The following is a 20,646-nucleotide window of genomic DNA, read 5'->3' on the forward strand; positions in this document are numbered from 1 at the left end:
TGCTGAAATATCAGCTATTAACCTTATGGGGATTCCCTTGTGTGTTGTTGTTTTTCCCTTGCTGCTTTTAATATTTTTTCTTTGTATTTAATTTTTGATTGTTTGATTAATATGTGTCTTGGCGTGTTTCTCCTTGGATTTATTCTGTATGGGACTCTGTGTGCTTCCTGGACTTGATTAACTATTTCCTTTCCCATATTGGGGAAGTTTTCAACTATAATCTCTTCAAATATTTTCTCAGTCCCCTTCTTTTTCTCTTCTTCTTCTGCGACCCCTATAATTCGAATGTTTGTGTGTTTAATATTGTCCCAGAGGTCTCTGAGACTGTCCTCAATTCTTTTCATTCTTTTTTCTTTATTCTGCTCTGCGGTAGTTATTTCCACTATTATATCTTCCAGGTCACTTATCCGTTCTTCTGCCTCAGTTGTTCTGCTATTGATCCCTTTGAGACAATTTTTAATTTCATTTATTGTGTTGTTCATCACTGTTTGTTTGCCCTTTAGTTCTTCTAGGTCCTTGATAAACGTTTCTTGTATTTTCTGTATTCTATTTCCAAGATTTTGGGTCACCTTTACTATCATTATTCTGAATTCTTTTTCAGGTAGACTGCCTATTTCCTGTTCATTTGTTAGGTCTGGTGGGATTGTGCCTTGCTCCTTCATCTGATGTGTGTTCTTCTGTCTTCTCATTTTGCTTAACTTACTGTGTTTGGGGTCTCCTTTTTGCAGGCTTCAGGTTCGTAGTTCCCATTGTTTTTGGTGTCTGTCCCCAGTGGCTAAGGTTGGTGCAGTGGGTTGTGTAGGCTTCCTGGTGGAGGGGACTAGTGCCTGTGTTCTGGTGGATGAGGCTGGATCTTGGCTTTCTGGTGGGCAGGTCCACGTCCTGTGCTGTGTTTTGGGGTGTCTGTGAGCTTATTATGATTTTAGGCAGCCTCTGTGCTAATGGATGGGATTGTTTTCCTGTCTTGCTAGTTGTCTGGCTTAGGGTGTCCAGCAGTGTAGCTTGCTGGTCGTTCGTTGAGTGGAGCTGGGTGTTGGTGTTGAGATGGAGATCTCTGGGAGATTTTCACCGTTTGATATTACGTGGAGCTGGGAGGTCTCTTGTGAACCAGTGTCCTGAACTTGGCTCTCCCACCTTAGAGACACAGCCCTGACACCTGGTGGAGCACCAAGAGCCTGTCATCCACACAGCTCAGAATAAAAGGGAGAAAAAGAAAGAAAGAAAGAAAGAAGAAGATAAAATAAAATAAAGTAAAATAAGGTAAAATAAAATTAAATAAAGTTATTAAAATAAAAAATAATTATTAAAAACAATCTTTTAAGTAATAAGAAAAAGAAAGAAAGAAGAGAGCCACCAAACCAAAAAACAAATACACCAATGATAACAAGCACTATAAACTGTACTAAAAAAAAAAACAAAACACAACGGGCAGACAGAACCCTAGGACAAATGGTAAAAGCAAAGCTATACAGACAAAATCACACACAGAAGCATACCCATACACACTCACAAAAAGAGAAAAGGGGAAAAATGTATATATATATATCGTTGCTCCCAGTGTCCACCTCCTCAATTTGGGATGATTCGTTGTCTATTCAGGTATTCCACAGATGCACGGTACATCAAGTTGATTGTGGAGATTTCATCCGCTGCTCCTGAGGCTGCTGGGAGAAATTTCCCTTTCTCTTCTTTGTTCACACAGCTCCTGGGGTTCAGCTTTGGATTTGGACCTGCCTCTGCGTGTAGGCTGCCTGAAGGCATCTGTTCTTTGCTCAGACAGGATGGGGTTAAAGGAGCAGCTGATTCGGGGGCTCTGGCTCACTCAGGCTTGGGGGAGGGAGGGGTACGGATCCGGGGCCAGCCTGCGGTAGCAGAGGCCATCATGATATTGCAACAGCCTGAGCCGCGCCATGTGTTCTCCCAGGGAAGTTGTCCCTGGATCATGGGACCCCCCTGGCAGTGGTGGGCTGCACAGGCTCCCAGGAGGGGAGGTGTGGATAGTGACCTGTGCTTGCACACAGGCTTCTTGGTGGCTGCAGCAGCAGCCTTAGCGTCTCATGCCCGTCTCTGAGGTCCGTGCTGATAGCCATGGTTCGCGCCCATCTCTGGAGCTCCTTTAAGCAGCACTCTTAATCCCCTCTCCTCGTGCAACAGGAAACAAAGAGGCAAGAAAAAGTGTCTAGCCTCTTCTGCAGCTCCAGACTTTTTCCTGGACTTCCTCCCACCTAGCTGTGGCGCACTAGCCCCCTTCAGACTGTGTTCACCCAGCCAACCCCAGTCCTCTCCCTGGGATACGACCTCTGAAGCCTGAGCCTCAGCTCCCAGTGCCTGTCCGCCCCAGCGGGTGAGCAGACAAGCCTCTCAGGCTGGTGAGTGCTGGTCGGCACCTATCCTCTGTGCGGGAATCTCTCCACTTTGCCCTCCACACCCCTGTTGCTGCGCTCTCCTCCATGACTCCGAAGCTTCCCCTCTCTGCCACCCGCATTCTCCACCCACGAAGGGGCTTCCAAGTGTCTGGAAACCTTTCCTCCTTTACAACTCCCTCCCACTGGTGCAGGTCCCATCCCTATTCTTTTGTCTCTGTTTTTCCTTTTTCCTTTTGCCCTACCCAGGTACATGGGGAGTTTCTTGCCCTTTGGGAGTTCTGAAGTCTTCTGCCAGCGTTCAGTAGGTGTTCTGTAGGACTTGTTCCACATGTAGATGTATTTCTGACGTATTTGTGGGGAGGAAGGTGATCTCCACGTCTTACTCTTTTGAAGCTCCCCCCACAAGCAATCTTGAGAAAGAAAAATGGAGCTGGTGGATTCAGGTTTCTGGACTTCAGACTACACTACAAAGCTACATTAATCAAGACAGTATGGTACTGGCACAAAAACAGAAATATAGATCAATGGAACAGGATAGAAAGCCCAGAGATAAACCCACGCACAAATGGTCACCTTTTTTTTTGATAAAGGAGGCAAGAATATACAGTGGAGAAAAGACAGCCTCTTCAGTAAGTGGTGCTGGGAAAACTGGACAGCTACATGTAAAAGAATGAAATTAGAACACTCCCAAACACCATACACAAAAATAAACTCAAAATGGTTAAAGACCTAAATGTAAGGCCAGACACTATCAAACTCTTAGAGGAAAACATAGGCAGAACATTCTGTGACATAAATTACAGCAAGATCCTTTTTGACCCACCTCCTAGAGAAATGGAAATAAAACCAAAAATAAACAAATGGGACCTAATGAAATTTAAAAGCTTTTGCACAGCAAAGGAAACCATAAACAAGATAAAAAGACAACCCTCAGAATGGGAGAAAATATTTGCAAATGAAGCAACTAACAAAGATTAATCTCCAAAATTTAGACGCAGCTCATGCAGCTCAATAGCAAAAAAAGAAACAACCGGGCTTCCCTGGTGGCGCAGTGGTTGAGAGTCTGCCTGCCGATGCAGGGGACACGGTTTCGTGCCCAGGTCCGGGAGGATCCCACGTGCCGCGGAGCGGCTGGGCCCATGAGCCATGGCCGCTGAGCCTGCACGTCCGGAGCCTGTGCTCTGCAACGGGAGAAGGCCACAGCAGTGAGAGGCCCATGTACCGTGGCATGTGGGATCTTCCTGGACCAGGGCTCGAACCCGTGTCCCCTGCATTGGCAGGCGGATTCTTAACCACTGGGCCACCAGGGAAGTCCCCAGGGGCAAGTTTCTAGAAATGTAGAAGTGTTGACACCACTTGAGAAGCTACAATTTTATAGTGAACTTTAAAAAGAGAATGTTTTATTTTCTAAGAAAGTATTTTTTAATTTTAAAATAATATGTGTGCTTTAAGGCTTATTTGAACTTCATAGAAAAACAAAAAAGAAGAAAAAATATCATTCTCTTAGGGAAAAAAAAATACATCACTATTTTCATGTTTCTGTATTTCCTTCTGGGCTTTTTCCCCCAGGATGGTATTTGTAGACTTTGGAAGAGGATACAACTGAGAGTTTAGTGAACAGGAAACTAGCATTAGCTCTCTTACATTTATTTAGGCCCACACAATTGACAAAGCCCAGATTAAGGCAGAATACCCATCTGTTTCTGAATATATTCACAGAGGGCCCCTCCTGCTGAATGTGTAGGGTAGGAACTCAAGGGATTCATTTCATCATTCCCATTCCTCACAGGTGCCCCTGATCCCACAGCTGGGGCCAGCATTGATGATGAGAACTGTTGGCATTTGGACGAGGAACAGGTGAAAGAACAAGTGAAGCTCTTTCTCTCCCAGGGAGGTTACTATGGCTCTGGAAAGCAACTCAATTCAATGTTTGCCAAGGTAAGATATGAAAAGTTTTTTTTTTTTCTTAAGTAAACTGGGCTTACCACACTTCTGGCTTCATGCATTGTAGCTAACTCACTTGACCTACCTGTACTAAATGCTTGAAAACTAACTGTGGGGAGGGGAGCTGAGCAGAGCAGACTTGAGCCGGTTGCATCCAGGGACCCCTGCTGCCTCACCCTGGCAGTCCTCTTCCTTCTGCTCAGCTCTCTGAGTTAGCATTCCTGGGGGGATTAGTAATGAAGCTACCTTCCCTCTGCTTTGAACCCAAGGCTGCCCGATGAGGCTTTAAAGAGTCTTAGTATTTTGGAACTGGGGACTCTCACAGAAGGCTTTCTCTCTCTCTCTCTTTTTTTTTTTCGCAACAGCTTTAGTGAAATATAAATCACATAGCATAAAATTCACCCATTTTAAAAAGTGTACAATTCAATGGTTTTTAATATATTCACAGATATGTACAGATATCACCACAGTCAACTTTAGAACATTTTCATTATCTTAAAAAGAAACCCCATACTCTTTACCTATCACTCCCCTATTCCCCATGCCCCACTCCCCCAGCCCTAAGCAACCAGTAATCTACTTTCTGTCTCTATAGATTTCCCTATTCTGGACTGGCTTCTTTCTCCTGGAATAGTATTTTAAAGTATTTAAAAACGTACCTCCATGCTGTAGCATGTGTCAGTACTTCATTCCTTTTTATGGCTAAGTAATACTCCATTATATGGATACCACACTTTTTGTTTATCTTTTTTTTTTGATGATATATTTTTTTAATTTTTTGCTTTATAACAAATTTAATCAGTTATACATATACATATGTTTCCATATCCCCTCCCTTTTGCGTCTCCCTCCCACCCTCCCTATCCCACCCCTCCAGGCGGTCACAAAGCACCGAGCTGATCTCCCTGTGCTATGCAGCTGCCATTTGTCTGTTGATGGGCATTTGGATTGTTTCCATTTTTTAGCTATTTTAAATAATGCTGCTGTAAACATTCTTGTACAATGTTTCTGTGTGGACATATATATTTTCATTTCTCTCTAGGAGTGGAATTGATAAGCCATATGGTAGCTCTGTGTTTAATCATTTGAGGAATTTCTAGACTGATTTCCAAAGTGGCTACATCATTCTACATTCCCGCCAAACAATGTATGAGGGTTCTGATTTCTCTATATCCTTGCCAACACTTATTATATGGCTTTTTGATTCTAGCCATCCTTGTGAGTGTGAAGTGGTATGTCATTGCCCACAGCAGGCTTTCTTGATACATGCAAAGAACTTACATACAGAACAAGAGGCCTTCTTTTTGGCTCTTTGGATATGCTGTGCTTAGTTACTTCATCTTCTCCTCCCCCTCCTCCCCTTCTTTCTCCTCCTACTTTGTTATGATGTGCAGTCACCAACTCTTGCCCCTCCTTATGTGTCAGGTTCGAGAGATGCTGCGGATGAGAGATTCCAATGGAGCCAGAATGCTGACGCTAATAACTGAGCAGTTTATGGCTGACCCACGACTCACACTCTGGAGGCAGCAAGGAACAACCATGACAGATAAGTGCAGGCAGCTCTGGGATGAGCTAGGTAAGTCTGCATATCTCAGAGAAGTGCTGTGTCTATCCTATCAGCTTGCCCCGTGGCAATAGTGTTAGTGAACACTTGCCATCAGTCATTACATGGATCTTGCTAAGTGAACTTTAGCCCAATTGGCAGAAGATTTAGGCTCTACAGAGGCTACCCAGAGTAATTCTGAACTCACTTGTGTTTCTTCCACAGCATTGTGCTTTGCATTCTGCTCTGCATTCTGTTCCAGATGTTACCACATAGAAGCCTTTGGTGAGAGAAAGCCTTTTGCCTTGGCTTCTGTTCCATGGCATTAGCCTGACTCTCCAGATACTTACCAAACTCACTTTTCTTGCTTTCCCTGGGTCTGCTTTTCTTTATCACCCCCAGACAAACCTCTTAGACATAAGGCAGTTTCCAAGACTTGGGCCTTGGACTTCTATTCTTTCTCTATACTCCTTTGAGAACTCTTTTTTTTTTTTCAATAGCATGGCTTCAGAGTTTCCTTTATGGTGATCTCATCCTCCTCTTCTTTCCACTTATCTGAGTTCCAGTCTCATATTAGCAGCTGCCCTATGACCATTTCTACTGAAAAAAAATCTCCTGATCACCTCAAACTTGAGAAACCCAAAAATGAAATCAGGGCTTCTATGAAAAGAGATTCCCCTGAACCTGGCATTGGCACCACCATTTCTTACTCTACCAAACTTGTTGTCAAGCACTCATTTTTTATTCATTCCCTACATCCAGTCATCAAATTAATTTGATTCCTTGACCTTCAGAATGCAATTTAGTGTCCATTCACACTTTTTACTTCCCATCACCACTGATCTGGTTGAGGGCCTTGGGACTTTTAGATTAAATTAGACCTGTGGCCTCCTGAATGGCTTCTCTGTTCTAGATTCTTCTCATCAAGGCCATCTTCTTTAGTCATTATTTCTCTTTATCATTCCCCTGTTCCAAGGCCAGTTTTTCAGGGCTAATACTCAGCTCCTCCCCCTGTTTGCAGAATCCTCCATACTCTGAACTCACTATCCAGTCATGGCCCCACTCTGGGGTTATACTGGAAAACTTCCATATGGCATATTCTAAAAGTTCTATTATATCTTCTCCATACTCCCTCCAGCCCAGAAAGCAACGACAAACTTTCCACTCATACAAAATAGCACAAGAAAAAAACTACAGTTTAGGATTTTAGTGAATTCCCCCGAAGCATATACATTATAGTCTTAGGGCTAAAAGCCATGGGGAATGAGGCTTAATGACTCTGGGACTATACTTGGTTACTTTGGGGCTACTGAGTGTGGGGTTTTGATTTGGGTGCTAAGGCTTCTTGATATCACCTGGGGCACTAATGGCTTTGGAGTTCTCATTAATAATGAAGAGCTACATTATTGAGCGTTATGTGCCAGACACTGTGTTAAAGATTGTAGACACACTGTTTCATGTAATTCTCATAACAAAGCTATGAGGTAATTGTGTGTTTGTTGCAAAGAAACAGAGACAGCTCTGGTTACTTCTGGATACAGGATAAAATAAAGAATTATAGAAAACTGTCTCTCTGACACAATCACACTTTCTGAAGTACAGGAATGTTGAACTATTAGTCTAAAGTTACTGGTCCAACCAGTTGTGACCAGGGTCACAGTGCATGGCAAGTTGGGAACAGCTTCTTACACTCTTTCCTCAGAAGGAATTGTAGGCATGGACTTCCTTCTAGGGTAACATATCAGCTTAGGGAGACAAATGAGCTCCAAAAAGTTACTTGTTCAAGGTCACACACTAGTATGTGGTGGCTCTGACATCGGAACCCCAATCTGTCTGAATCCAAATCAAACATCCTTCTGCAACATCTCCCTCAATTTCACCTTGTTATGTACTATTTTCCCCCAAAGTGCATGTTTCTTAAGAATTTGAAATTAGCCTTCAGAGAGTCAGTTTCATCTGAGGCCTGAATCTCTTGGGAATAATTTCTGTGACAGTCATGGGATTGTTTTGTGGATTTGGGCTTGGCCTTTGGGGCAAAGGTAGGTAAGAGGAAGTAAGCAGAGCTAGATCCCAGTGCTTTTAATGCTTTTGTCATATACTTAGGTTCATTATGAAAAGCTCTTGATTGTGATATTTTCATATCTATGAAATTGCTATATCAACCTTCCAAGAAACTCTCAGCATTCTGCAAAGACAGTGGTTCCCAAACTTCTCAAAATCACCTGGAGTACTTGTTTAAACAGGTTGCTGGGCCCTGTCCACAGTGTTTCTGATTACATAGGTTGGAGTAGGACCTGATAATTTGCATTTCTAACCAATTCCCTGAGGATGCTGATGCCATGGTTCCAGAGACCACATTTTGAAAAACACTGCACTAAGAGAAGCCTTATTGGGTCAGACACTAGAGCAAGTGCATTCATGCTTCCCTTGACTACTCTGCGGGTTCCTTACTGGTAACAAGGCCTGCTCCTCTGGGGAGGGCCTCGACAGGGATTGTAGGAATTTAGAGGAGTGGGCTCACTACCTTCAGTTCCTGAACCAGAGATAACAGAAGCAATCAGACATGAAGTTTTCTCATCTCTGCATGTCTGTACACATAAGCTTTTTTTTTTTTTTTTTTTTTTTTTTTTTGCGGTACGTGGGCCTCTCACTGTTGTGGCCTCTCTTGTTGCGGGGCACAGGCTCTGGACACGCAGGCTCAGTGGCCATGGCTCACGGGCCCAGCCGCTCCACGGCATGTGGGATCTTCCCAGACCAGGGCACAAACCCGTGTCCCCTGCATCAGCAGGCAGACTCTCAACCACTGCGCCACCAGGGAAGCCCCCACATATGCTTTTAGAAATCTTCTTTTAAAATCTATAAAGTATCTCTGCTGCCATAAAAGGCCACTCCTTACATACTTGCTCCGGTTCCTATGCCATTTCCTTTTCTCAAGAATTTTGCTCCTCAGTTACTCCTTTCTCTGGCGTCATTAATTTCTCCCTCAATACTGGATCAGTTCCATCAGCATACAAATATGCTCTGATAGTTTCCATCTCAAAAAAAAAAGTGCCTTTGATGGTCCCGTCCCCCTCTAATTACTGCCCCATTTCTCTTCTTCCATTCAAAACAACACTTTCTTCTTTTTTTTTTAACATCTTTATTGGAGTATAATTGCTTTACAACGTTTTGTTAGTTTCCGCTGTATAACAAAGTGAACCAAGCTGCGCGCAGTTCCTCCAACCCGAGGACAACGGCTGCCTGGGTCCCAGGAAGCGCGGTGCCCAATCTGGGTTTCTACTCCAGGTGGGCACCCTCACAGCCTTGTCTCTCAGGGCCCGGCTAAGGCCTGGGTTAGAGCCTTGTGGAAGGTCTCTGGGCGGGGCTGGGGGGGTCTAAAAGATGTAGATTGCCACGTGGATGTGGCACAGGGGGTGCAGTCACCCCGCTTCTCTGGTTGTGTGAAGACTGCAGAGCGTGCAGACTGCAGAGCGTGCAGACTCCCATTGTGGCTGTTCAAGAAAGAAACCAAGGAGCACCCAGTGAATTTACAGACTAGTGAAAGTAACGGCCATTTATTGAGCACCTGTGAATCAGGTGTCATCAGGAGGCAGCACAAACTTGTTTTGTGATCTCACTCTTGGTGCCTGCAGTCATTCCGTCACTTCCTGAGGCACTGTTACCCGTCTGTACCAGTACCCAGCAGCCTTCTGTTTCCCCAAGAATCTTCATGTAGAGTGTATATATTGATAAGGAAGCATCAAAGTCAATATTTTACCAGTTTTACAAGCTATCCCCATTTTCAACCATTAGCTCAAAAAAGAAAGTAATGAGATCAAGACCATTCAGTGAGACAGACCTATCAAGGATTTTAAAGGCTTGGTGGTTATTTATCAAGATCCTGGATTGAGAAATCAATGCGTGGATAAGCTTTTGACCTGACTTTTGAACAGAATATCATTCTTTCCCCCAAGCATTATCAATCGTGAGGTTGGAAGAATAGAAAAAATCAGAGTATATCACATGTAGTAAGGCCGTGTGGCTGACAGGGTCTTGGTTCTTGGGCCGGGTGTCAGGCCTGCGCCTCTGAGGTGGGAGAGCTGAGGTCAGGACATTGGTCCACCAGAGACCCCCTGGCTCCACGTAATATCAAACGGAGAAAGCTCTCCCAGAGATCTCCATCTCAACGCTAATACCTAGCTCCACTCAACAACCAGCAAGCTACAGTGCTGGACACCCTATGCAAAACAACTAGCAACACAGGAACACAACCCCACAGAGAGGCTGCCTAAAATTAGCAGAGAGGCTGCCTAAAATCATAATAAGGTCACAGACACCCCAAACACACCACGGGACGTGGTCCTGCCCACCAGAAAGACAAGATCCAGCCTCATCCGCCAGAACACAAGCACTAGTCCCCTCCACCAGGAGGCCTACACAACCCACTTACACAACCTTAGCCACTGGGGGCAGACACCAAAAACAACGGGAACTACGAACCTGCAGCCTGCAAAAAGGAGACCCCAAACACAGTAACATAAGCAAAATGAGAAGACAGAGAAATGCACAGCAGATGAAGGACCAAGGTAAAAACCCACCAGACCAAACAAATGAAGAGGAAATACATGGTCTACCTGAAAAGGAATTCAAAGTAATGATAGTAAACATGATCAAAAACCTTGGAAATAGAATGGAGAAAATACAAGAAACGTTTAACAAGGACCTAGAAGAGATAAAGAGCGAACAAACAATGATGAACAACACAATAAATGAAAATAAAAATTCTCTAGAAGGAATCAATAGCAGGATAAATGAGGCAGAAGAACGGATAAGTGACCTGGAAGATAAAATAGTGGAAATAACTACTGCAGAGCAGAATAAAGAAAAAAGAATGAAAAGAAGACAGTCTCGGAGACCTCTGGGACAACATTAAAAGCACCAACATTCGAATTATAGGGGTCCCAGAAGAAGAAGAGAAAAAGAAAGGGACTGAGAAAATATTTGAAAAGATTATAGTTGAAAGCTTCCCTAATATGGGAAAGGACATAGTTAGTCAGGTCCAGGAAGCACAGAGAGGCCCATACAGGATAAATCCAAGGAGAAACACTCCAAGACACATATTAATCAAACAATCAAAAATTAAATACAAAGAAAAAATATTAAAAGCAGCAAGGGAAAAATAACATACAAAGGAATCCCCATAAAGTTAACAGCTGATCTTTCAGCAGAAACTCTGCAAGCCAGAAGGGAGTGGCAAGACATATTTAAAGTGAGAAAAGGGAAAAACCTACAACCAAGGTTACTCTACCCAGTAAGAATCTCATTCAGCTTTGACAGAGAAATTAAAACCTTTACAGACAAGCAAACCTAAGACAATTCACCACCACCAAACCAGCTTTACAACAAATGCTAACGGAACTTCTCTAGGCAGGACACACAAGAGAAGGAAAAGACCTACAATAACAAACCCAAAACAATTAAGAAAATAGTAATAGGAACATACATATCGATTACCTTAAATATAAATGGATTAAATGCTCCCACCAAAAGACATAGACTGGCTGAATGGATACAAAAACAAGACCCGTATATATGTTGTCTACAAGAGACCCACTTCAGACTTAGGGACACATGCAGACTGAAAGTGAGGGGATGGAAAAAGATATTCCATGCAAATGGAAATCAAAAGAAAGCTGGAGTAGCAATTCTCATGTCAGACAAAATAGACTTGAAAATAAAGACTATGGAAAGAGACAAAGAAGGATACTACATAATGATCAAGAGATCAATCCAAGAAGAAGATATAACAGTTGTAAATATTTATGCACCCAGCATAGGAGCACCTCAATACATAAGGCAAAAGCTAACAGCCATAAATGGGGAAATCAACAGTAACACAATCATAGTAGGGGACTTTAACACCCACTTTCACCAATGGACAGATCATCCAAAATGAAAACACATAAGGTAACAAAAGCTTTAAATGATACATCAAACAACATGGACTTAATTGATATTTATAGGATATTCCATCCAAAAACAACAGAATACACTTTCTTCTCAAGTGCTCATAGAACATTCTTCGGGATAGATCATATCTTGGGTCACAAATCAAGCCTTGATAAATTTAAGAATATTGAAATCATATCAAGTACCTTTTCCAACCACAATGCTATGAGACTAGATATCAATTACAGGAAAAAATCTGTAAAAAATACAAACACATGGAGGGTAAACAATACACTACTTAATAACCAAGAGATAACTGAAGAAATCAAAGAAGAAATCAAAAAATACCTAGAAACAAATGACAATGAAAACACGAAGACCCAAAACCTGTGGGATGCAGCAAAAGCAGTTCTAAGAGGGAAGTTTATAGCAATACAATCCTACCTTAAGAAACAAGGGGCTTCCCTCATGGTGCAGCAGTTAAGAGTCCGCCTGCCGAAGCAGGGGACACGGGTTCGTGCCCCGGTCCAGGAAGATCCCACATGCCGCGGAGCGGCTGTGCCCGTGAGCCATGGCCGCTGAGCCTGAGCGTCCGGAGCCAGTACTCCACAACGGGAGAGGCCACAACCGTGAGAGGCCTGCATACTGCAAAAAAAAAAAAAAAGAAGAACATCTCAAATAAACAACCTAACCTTACACCTAAAGCAATTAGAGAAAGAACAACAACAACAACAAAAAAAAAAAACCCAAAGTTAGCAGAAGGAAAGAAATCATAAAGATCGGATCAGAAATAAATGAAAAAGAAATGAAGGAAATGATAGCAAAGATCAATAAAACTAAAAGCTGCTTCTTTGAGAAGATAAACAAAATTGGTAAACCACTAGCCAGACTCATCAAGAAAAAAAGGAAGAAGACTCAAATCAATAGAATTTGAAATGAAAAAGGAGAAGTAACAACTGACACTGCAGAAATACAAAGGATCATGAGAGATTACTACAAGCAACAATATGCCAATAAAATGGACAACCTGGAAGAAATGGACAAATTCTTAGAAAAGCAGAACTTTCCGAGACTGAACCAGGAAGAAATAGAAAATATAAACAGACCAATCACAAACACTGAAATTGAGACTGTGATTAGAAATCTTCCAACAAACAAAAGCCCAGGACCAGATGGCTTCACAGGCGAATTCTATCAAACATTTAGAGAAGAGCTAACACCTATCCCTCTCAAACTCTTCCAAAATATATCAGGGTAAGGAACACTCCCAAACTCATTCTACGAGGCCACCAAAACCCTGATACCAAAACCAGACAAAGATGTCACAAAGAAAGAAAACTACAGGCCAATATCACTGATGAACATAGATGCAAAAATCCTCAACAAAATACTAGCAAACAGAATCCAACAGCACATTAAAAGGATCATACACCATGATCAAGTGGGGTTTATCTCAGGAATGCAAGGATTCTTCAATATATGCAGATCAATCATTGGGATAAACCATATTAACAAATTGAAGGAGAAAAACCATATGATCATCTCAATAGATGCAGAAAAAGCTTCTGACAAAATTCAACACCCATTTATGATAAAAACCCTTCAGAAAGTAAACACAGAGAGAGCTTACCTCAACATAATAAAGGCCATATATGACAAACCCACAGCCAACATCGTCCTTAGTGGTGAAAAACTTAAACCATTTCCTCTAAGATCAGGAACAAGACAAGATTATCCATTCTCACCACTCTTATTCAACATAGTTTTGGAAGTTTTAGCCACAGCAATCAGAGAAGAAAAAGAAATAAAAGAAATCCAAATTGGAAAAGAAGAAGTAAAGCTGTCACTGTTTGCGGATGACATGATACTATACATAGAGAATCCTAAAGTTGCTACCAGAAAACTTCTAAAGCTAATCAATGAATTTGGTAAAGTAGCAGGATACAAAATTAATGCACAGAAATCTCTGGCATTCCTGTACACTAATGATGAAAAATCTGAAAATGAAATCAAGAAAACACTCCCATTTACCATTGCAACAAAAAGAATAAAATATCTAGGAATAAACCTACCTAAGGAGACAAAAGACCTGTATGCAGAAAATTATAAGACACTGATGAAAGAAATTAAAGATGATACAAATAGATGGAGAGATATACCATGCTCCTGGATTGGAAGAATCAATATTGTGAAAATGACTCTACTACCCAAAGCAATCTACAGATTCAATGCTATCCCTATCAAACTACCACTGGCATTTTTCACAGAACTAGAAAAAAATTTCACAATTTGTATGGAAACACAAAAGACTCCGAATAGCCAAAACAATCTTGAGAACGAAAAACGGAGCTGGAGGAATCAGGCTCCCTGACTTCAGACTATACTACAAAGCTACAGTAATTAAGACAGTATAGTACTGGCACAAAAACAGAAATATAGATCAATGGAACAGCATAGAAAGCCCAGAGGTAAACTCATGCACATATGGTCACCGTATCTTTGATAAAGGAGGCAAGAATATACAGTGGAGAAAAGACAGCCTCTTCAATAAGTGGTGCTGGGAAATCTGGACAGCTACATGTAAAACAATGAAATTAAAACACTCCCTAACGCCAGACACAAAAATAAACTCAAAATTGATTAAAGACCTAAATGTAAGGCCAGACACTATCAAACTCTTAGAAGAAAACATAGGCAGAACACTCTATGACATATATCACAGCAAGATCCTTTTTGACCCACCTCCTAGAGAAATGGAAATAAAACGAAAAATAAACAAACGGGACCTAATGAAACTTAAAAGCTTTTGCACAGCAAAGAAAACCATAAACAAGATGAAAAGACAACCCTCAGATTGGGAGAAAATATTTGCAAATGAAGCAACTGACAAAGGATTAATCTCCAAAATTTACAAGCAGCTCATGCAGCTCTGTATCAAAAAAACAAACAACCCAATCCAGAAATGGGCAGAAGACCTAAATAGACATTTTTCCAAAGAAGATATACAGATTGCCAACAAACACATGAAAGAATGCTCAACATCATTAATCATTAGAGAAATGCAAATCAAAACTACAATGAGATATCATCTCACACCTGTCAGAATGGCCATCATCAAAAATCTACAAATAATAAATGCTGGAGAGGGTGTAGAGGAAAGGGAACCCTCTTGCACTGTTGGTGGGAATGTAAATTGATACAGCCACTGTGGAGAACAGTATGGAGGTTCCTTAAAAAACTAAAAATAGAACTACCATACGACCCAGCAATCCCACTACTGGGCATATACCCTGAGAAAACCATAATTCAAAAAGAGTCATGTACTACAATGTTCGTTGCAGCTCTGTTTACAATAGCCAGGACATGGAAGCAACCTAAGTGTCCATCGACAGATGAATGGATAAAGAAGATGTGGCACATATATACAATGGAATATTACTCAGCCATAAAAAAATGAAATTGAGTTATTTGTAGTGAGGTGGTTGGACCTAGAGTCTGTCATACAGAGTGAAGTAAGTCAGAAAGAGAAGAACAAATACTGTATGCTAACACATATATATGGAATCTTGAAAAAAAGAATGGTCATGAAGAACCTAGGGGCAAGACGGGAATAAAGACGCAGACCTAACTAGAGAATAGACTTGAGGATATGGGGAGGGGGAAGGGTAAACTGGGACAAAGTGAGAGAGTGGCATGGACATATATACACTACCAAGTGTAAAATAGATAGCTAGTGGGAAGCAGCCGCATAGCACAGGGAGATCAGCTCCGTGCTTTGTGACCACCTAGAGCGGTGGGATAGGGAGGGTGGGAGGGAGGGAGACGCAAGAGGGAAGAGATATGGGGACATAGGTATATGTATAACTGATTCACTTTGTTATAAAGCAGAAACTGTCACACCATTGTAGAGCAATTATGCTCTAATAAAGATGTAAAATATAAATAAATAAAATAAAATAGATAGCTAGTGGGAAGCAGCCTCATAGCACCGGGAGATCAGCTCGGTGCTTTGTGACCACCTGGAAGTGTGGGTGGGATAGGGAGGAGGGGAGGGGGACGCAAGAGGGAGAGGATATGGGGATATATGTATGTGTATAGCTGATTCACTTTGTTATAAAGCAGAAAGTAACACACCATTGTAACGCAATTATACTCCAATAAAGATGTTAAAAAAAAAACAGAGTGAATCAGCTATACGTATACATATATCCCCATATCCCCTTCTTCTTGAGCCTCCCTCCCACCCTCCCTATCCCACAAAACAACATTTCTTGATAACCTTGTCTGCAGTCACTCTTTCCATTTGCTTACCTCCATTCTCTCTCTGGAGCCCACTGCAATTGAGCTTCCATTGCTCATTGCTGCCATTCTACTGACAAGTAGCTCTTGCTACAGTCACCAGTGACTTCCATATTGCAGTGACCACTTCTCTGTTGTTATTTTACTTGACCTCTTAGCAGTTTTCAATAAAATTGACCATACCCGTCTTGAAACGTATTCTCTTAGCTTCCATAACCCCACACCCTCCTGGGTTTCCTCCCACATTCTGGCTACTTTCTGTCAGATTGCTTTGTAGGCTCCTCTTCCTTTCCTCAACCCTTCTAAATATTGAGTATTCTGCAGTACCCACTGCCCTGTCTACATTCTGTACCTAAGTGATTATATTCAGTCCCATGGCTTTTTTTTTTTTTTTTTTTTTTTTTTTTTTTTTTTTCAGTACGCGGGCCTCTCACCGCTGTGGCCTCTCCCGTTGCGGAGCACAGGCTCCGGACGCACAGGCTCAGCGGCCACGGCTCACGGGCCCAGCCGCTCCGCGGCATGTGGGATCTTCCCAGATCGGGGCACGAACCCACGTCCCCTGCATCGGCAGGCGGACTCTCAACCACTGCGCCACCAGGGAAGCCCCCATGGCTTTAAATATAATCTAGATGTAGGCAAGTCACAAGTTTATGTCTCTAGCCCTGACCTTTCTCTTGGGCTGTAGGCTCAGTGTCCAGCTTCCCACCATGTCTAAGAAACATCTCAAACTTAACATGACCATCACAGAACTCTTATTTTTCCCGCCAAAGCCTGATTTTCCCCATCTCAGTACAGGGTCGTGAGATGGATCTAGCTGCTCTAGAAGAAAATCTGAGTCATCCTAGGTTCCCTCTGTTTTCTACCTTCTACACCCAATCCAAGACCTGCTGACCCGCACAGTTGGAAGACTGAATAAGATAATATATATAAAGTGCCTATTATAATGCGTAGCCCATAAAAAGAAATAACTTGTCACTATTGTTTATTATTATATTTAATATATAATAATTATGTAAAATTTTAACTTCCATAGTACCTACACTTGGTTAGAGTTTTTGATGCTTTTTTTTTTAAACATCTTTATTGGAGTATAATTGCTTCACAGTGGTGTGTTAGTTTCTGTTTTATAACGAAGTGAATCAGCTATACATATACATATGTCCCCATATCTCTTCCCTCTTGCGTCTCCCTCCCTCCCACCCTCCCTATCCCACCGCTCTAGGTGGTCACAAAGCACGGAGCTGATCTCCCTGTGCTATGCGGCTGCTTCCCACTAGGTATCTATTTTACATTTGGTAGTGTATATATGTCCATGACACTCTCTCACTTTGTCCCAGCTTACCCTTCCCCCTCCCTGTATCCTCAGGTGATGCTTTTTTTTTTTTTGACAGTTTTGCTTTATTTATTTATTTATTTATGGCTGTGTTGGGTCTTCGCTTCTGTGCGAGGGCTTTCTCTAGTTGTGGCAAGCGGGGGCCACTCTTCATCGCGGTGCGCGGGCCTCTCACTGTCGCGGCCTGTCTTGTTGCGGAGCACAGCCTCCAGACGCGCAGGCTCAGTAGCCGTGGCTCACAGGCCCAGCCGCTCCGCGGCATGTGGGATCCTCCCGGACCAGGACTCAAACCTGTGTCCCCTGCATTGGCAGGCAGACTCTCAACCACTGCGCCACCAGGGAAGCCCAGGTGATGCTTTTTTTAAGTTGCTGGAAAATCTGCTTTTGGATCGTGGTAACACAGTCCCTACATGCCTATTACATGTAGGCACCTGCAGGATTTTTTGCCTTGTCTCTTTCTTAGAGATGCAGCAATCTCGAGTTTTTTTTTAAAACAAATCCATAATGACTTAATAAAACAGAAAACTCATTTTAAACTTACAGGTGAAAGTACTCACTTTCTAGGGATCCCCTTTTTAATATTTCAGTGCCTAGGAAATAGTAACTCCTTGATGACTGTAGTTAGTTCCCTGTTTTTTTTTTTTTGTACCTCTTAAGCCTCTCTCAACTCACCCAATCTGTTTTCTGTTCCTGTTATCCTATTGATTTTGCCATTCATAAGGCCAAGTTTAATGGCCTCTCTTTGGTTCTCGTTATACTTATGAAGGTTAAATGTGAAAATCTTTTACTTCACTATAAACAAAAAGCACATCTTAAACTGTAAAGTAAATGTTTGTTACTAATACTGACACTCTGCCTCATTGGACATTGCTAATTGGCTTGTGGGTCACTAATTTCTCCTGGTTCTTCCATCTCTCTTATCTTTCTTAATCTCTTTTGCTTATTCCTCCTTCTTCTCTGCTCACAACTTAAATATTGGTGCTTCCTTAAAATTCTGTTCTTAGGGCTCCTCTTCCTGCATCTTAAATGATGAGGTTTTCTTATCTTTTTGGTTTGTTGGTGGGTGGGACCCTATCCCTACATTAATTTTACAAGAACCAGCAAACAGTGTAACACAGACACCATAGGAAAGGACTACAATGTGAAGAAAAAAATTTTTTTCTTGAGGTTTATACAGGCCTTTAGGATTCTTAAATTCTAAAAGTAGAGAAAGTAATTTCTATGATCTGAATATTTGTGCATCTTTCTTACTGTCACACAGTTAGAAATTTTTCACCTCCTTTACCTCCTATATATTAGGGATTTCCTGCCACCTGGTGTTCAGAAAGGACACTGTAATTGGTAGGAACTCACAGTCCCAACAGTACTAAAAGCTAACATGCTAGATTACAAAAATTTTCTACCAAAAGGAAAAAACATCCAATAGACTAAATATCCAAAGAGACTAAAATGACTCACGAGAATGTCTTTGCCTTCGCTTATGTCCTTTCTCCTGTTTGGGTATATACCCTCCCTCAATCTCTCTGCCCAAACCACTCCTATTTATCTCTCATTCTTCTTTCAAAATGAAGTAATACATGTATACAGGTTAAAATGTCAAAGAGTTCTACAAACTTTATAATAAAAAACAATATTCCTATGCCATATTCCTTCACATTGTCAGTTCCTACTTCTCAGAAAGAGCAATTTTTAATTCGTTTAGCTGCTTTTTCTAACATGCCTCCACATTTCTAAATAACTGTTCTTTCTTGATTTTTTAATTCTAGGTATTCTCTTTTTATTCCTACAATAAAAAATGAAGATTTACCTCTCTAAGGGTCACACCGTTATATTCTTTCCCAAACAGGCTTTCTCATTCTTTTCAATGTGGATAGGCTGAGCATGTTCCACATCTTTAAGTTCTGCTTCCTTTTTGATTCACAGTTCTGTCTTTAAATAATTTCTTTCTTCTTGCATTTTACTATAAGCAGTCAAGAGAAACCAGGCTGCTCCTTCAACACTTTGCTTAGATATTTCCTCAGCTAATTTTTTTACTCACAAGTTCTACCTTCCACAAAACACTAGGACATGAACACCATGTCTGGATTATAAGCCTGTCACAGTTTTCTCAGAACCAAATAGGGAAAGGGTTTGATGGTGGGGTTAAGGGTGTCCATTTGTACAATATGTATATTTTTCTTACTCCCTCAGTTTTTCGCATGGAAACCCCACCCTCAGTTGTACACAGTATTCCCAATCCAGAGCCTCTCTGAATCTATCTTGCCAGTGAGTAAAGCTCTGGTTTTCTTCCAGGAGAGGGAGTGAACAGGCACTGAGCTACCTTGAATAGAGGAGGAAGTCTGTGATCCTGAGACCTTTGACAAACTTCTAACCTGTTCCACTATATTTCGGCCCCACTTTCAGCGGGGCTCTGCAGCATGAATCAGTCTGCTGCTGGGCTTTCGTAACTGCTGATGGAGTTTTCAACTTTCTTCTGCTATGTCAGCTATCTCTCATCCACATGCTTTCCAGATTCCCAAATTTTATGACTCTTCTCTTTCATCTCTCCCATTCTCTGTGTCTGTGTGAGTTTATGCCTGTTTTTATCCCTCTACTTTCATTTTAGTGAAGTATCAAGAGGGACTGATGATGAACATATGTATTTAATTAGCCATTTTTTTAACTAGAATTAACTCATGTTTATTCTTCAAGGCCAAACTCAAATGTTATAACTTTTCCTGACCCCACTTACAGAGTTAATTGTTCCATCATACATATTCTCATAGCACTTTATATGTGGTTATAATAGTGTTTACTATGCTTTAGTATAATTATTTTTTGAGGGACTCCTAACTATAATCCCCTTAAGAACCATCATTATATAATACTATTATATTACATAGTGTAGTTTCTTTTTCATTGTGGATTTGAAAAACTGAACTGAGCCAATAGAAATGAATTTTCATCATCTCTAGTTAGTACCTGAAATTGAGGCTTAAATGGTCTTTTAAAACATTCCAATTTGACTTTGAGGGGCCTTGAAATAGTGTCTGAATATACTGCCGTCTATATATGTAACACCATCCCAAAGGATGTTTAACTTAAGACACTCTGCAGCCAGGCTTATTGTTAACTTGAGATTGAGAATATTTCTGTCTCAGCCACATAGCCAACTTTGAAAATAAGAAGCAGGTTTGCTTGCAAAGAAGGGTGATGTGGTCAAAGAAACAGTACTCATTGGTTATGTGGAATAT

General features: G+C 41.5%; 1 protein-coding gene across 2 annotated transcripts in view; it reads left to right on the top strand.

Moving 5' to 3' along the window:
* ZSWIM5 (zinc finger SWIM-type containing 5) overlaps nt 1-20,646 on the top strand; it is a 259,729-nt gene that overhangs the window by 201,492 nt on the left and 37,591 nt on the right. For both annotated transcript variants that reach the window (XM_081225797.1, XM_081225798.1), the window contains 2 exons: nt 4,156-4,304; nt 5,736-5,886. In XM_081225797.1, the coding sequence (XP_081081923.1) occupies nt 4,156-4,304; nt 5,736-5,886 (300 nt within the window). The remainder of the gene's footprint in view (nt 1-4,155; nt 4,305-5,735; nt 5,887-20,646) is intronic.

The sequence above is a fragment of the Mesoplodon bidens genome (assembly GCF_964165515.1).
Source record: "Mesoplodon bidens genome assembly, chromosome: 2".
Taxonomy (NCBI): Eukaryota; Metazoa; Chordata; class Mammalia; order Artiodactyla; family Ziphiidae; genus Mesoplodon; species Mesoplodon bidens.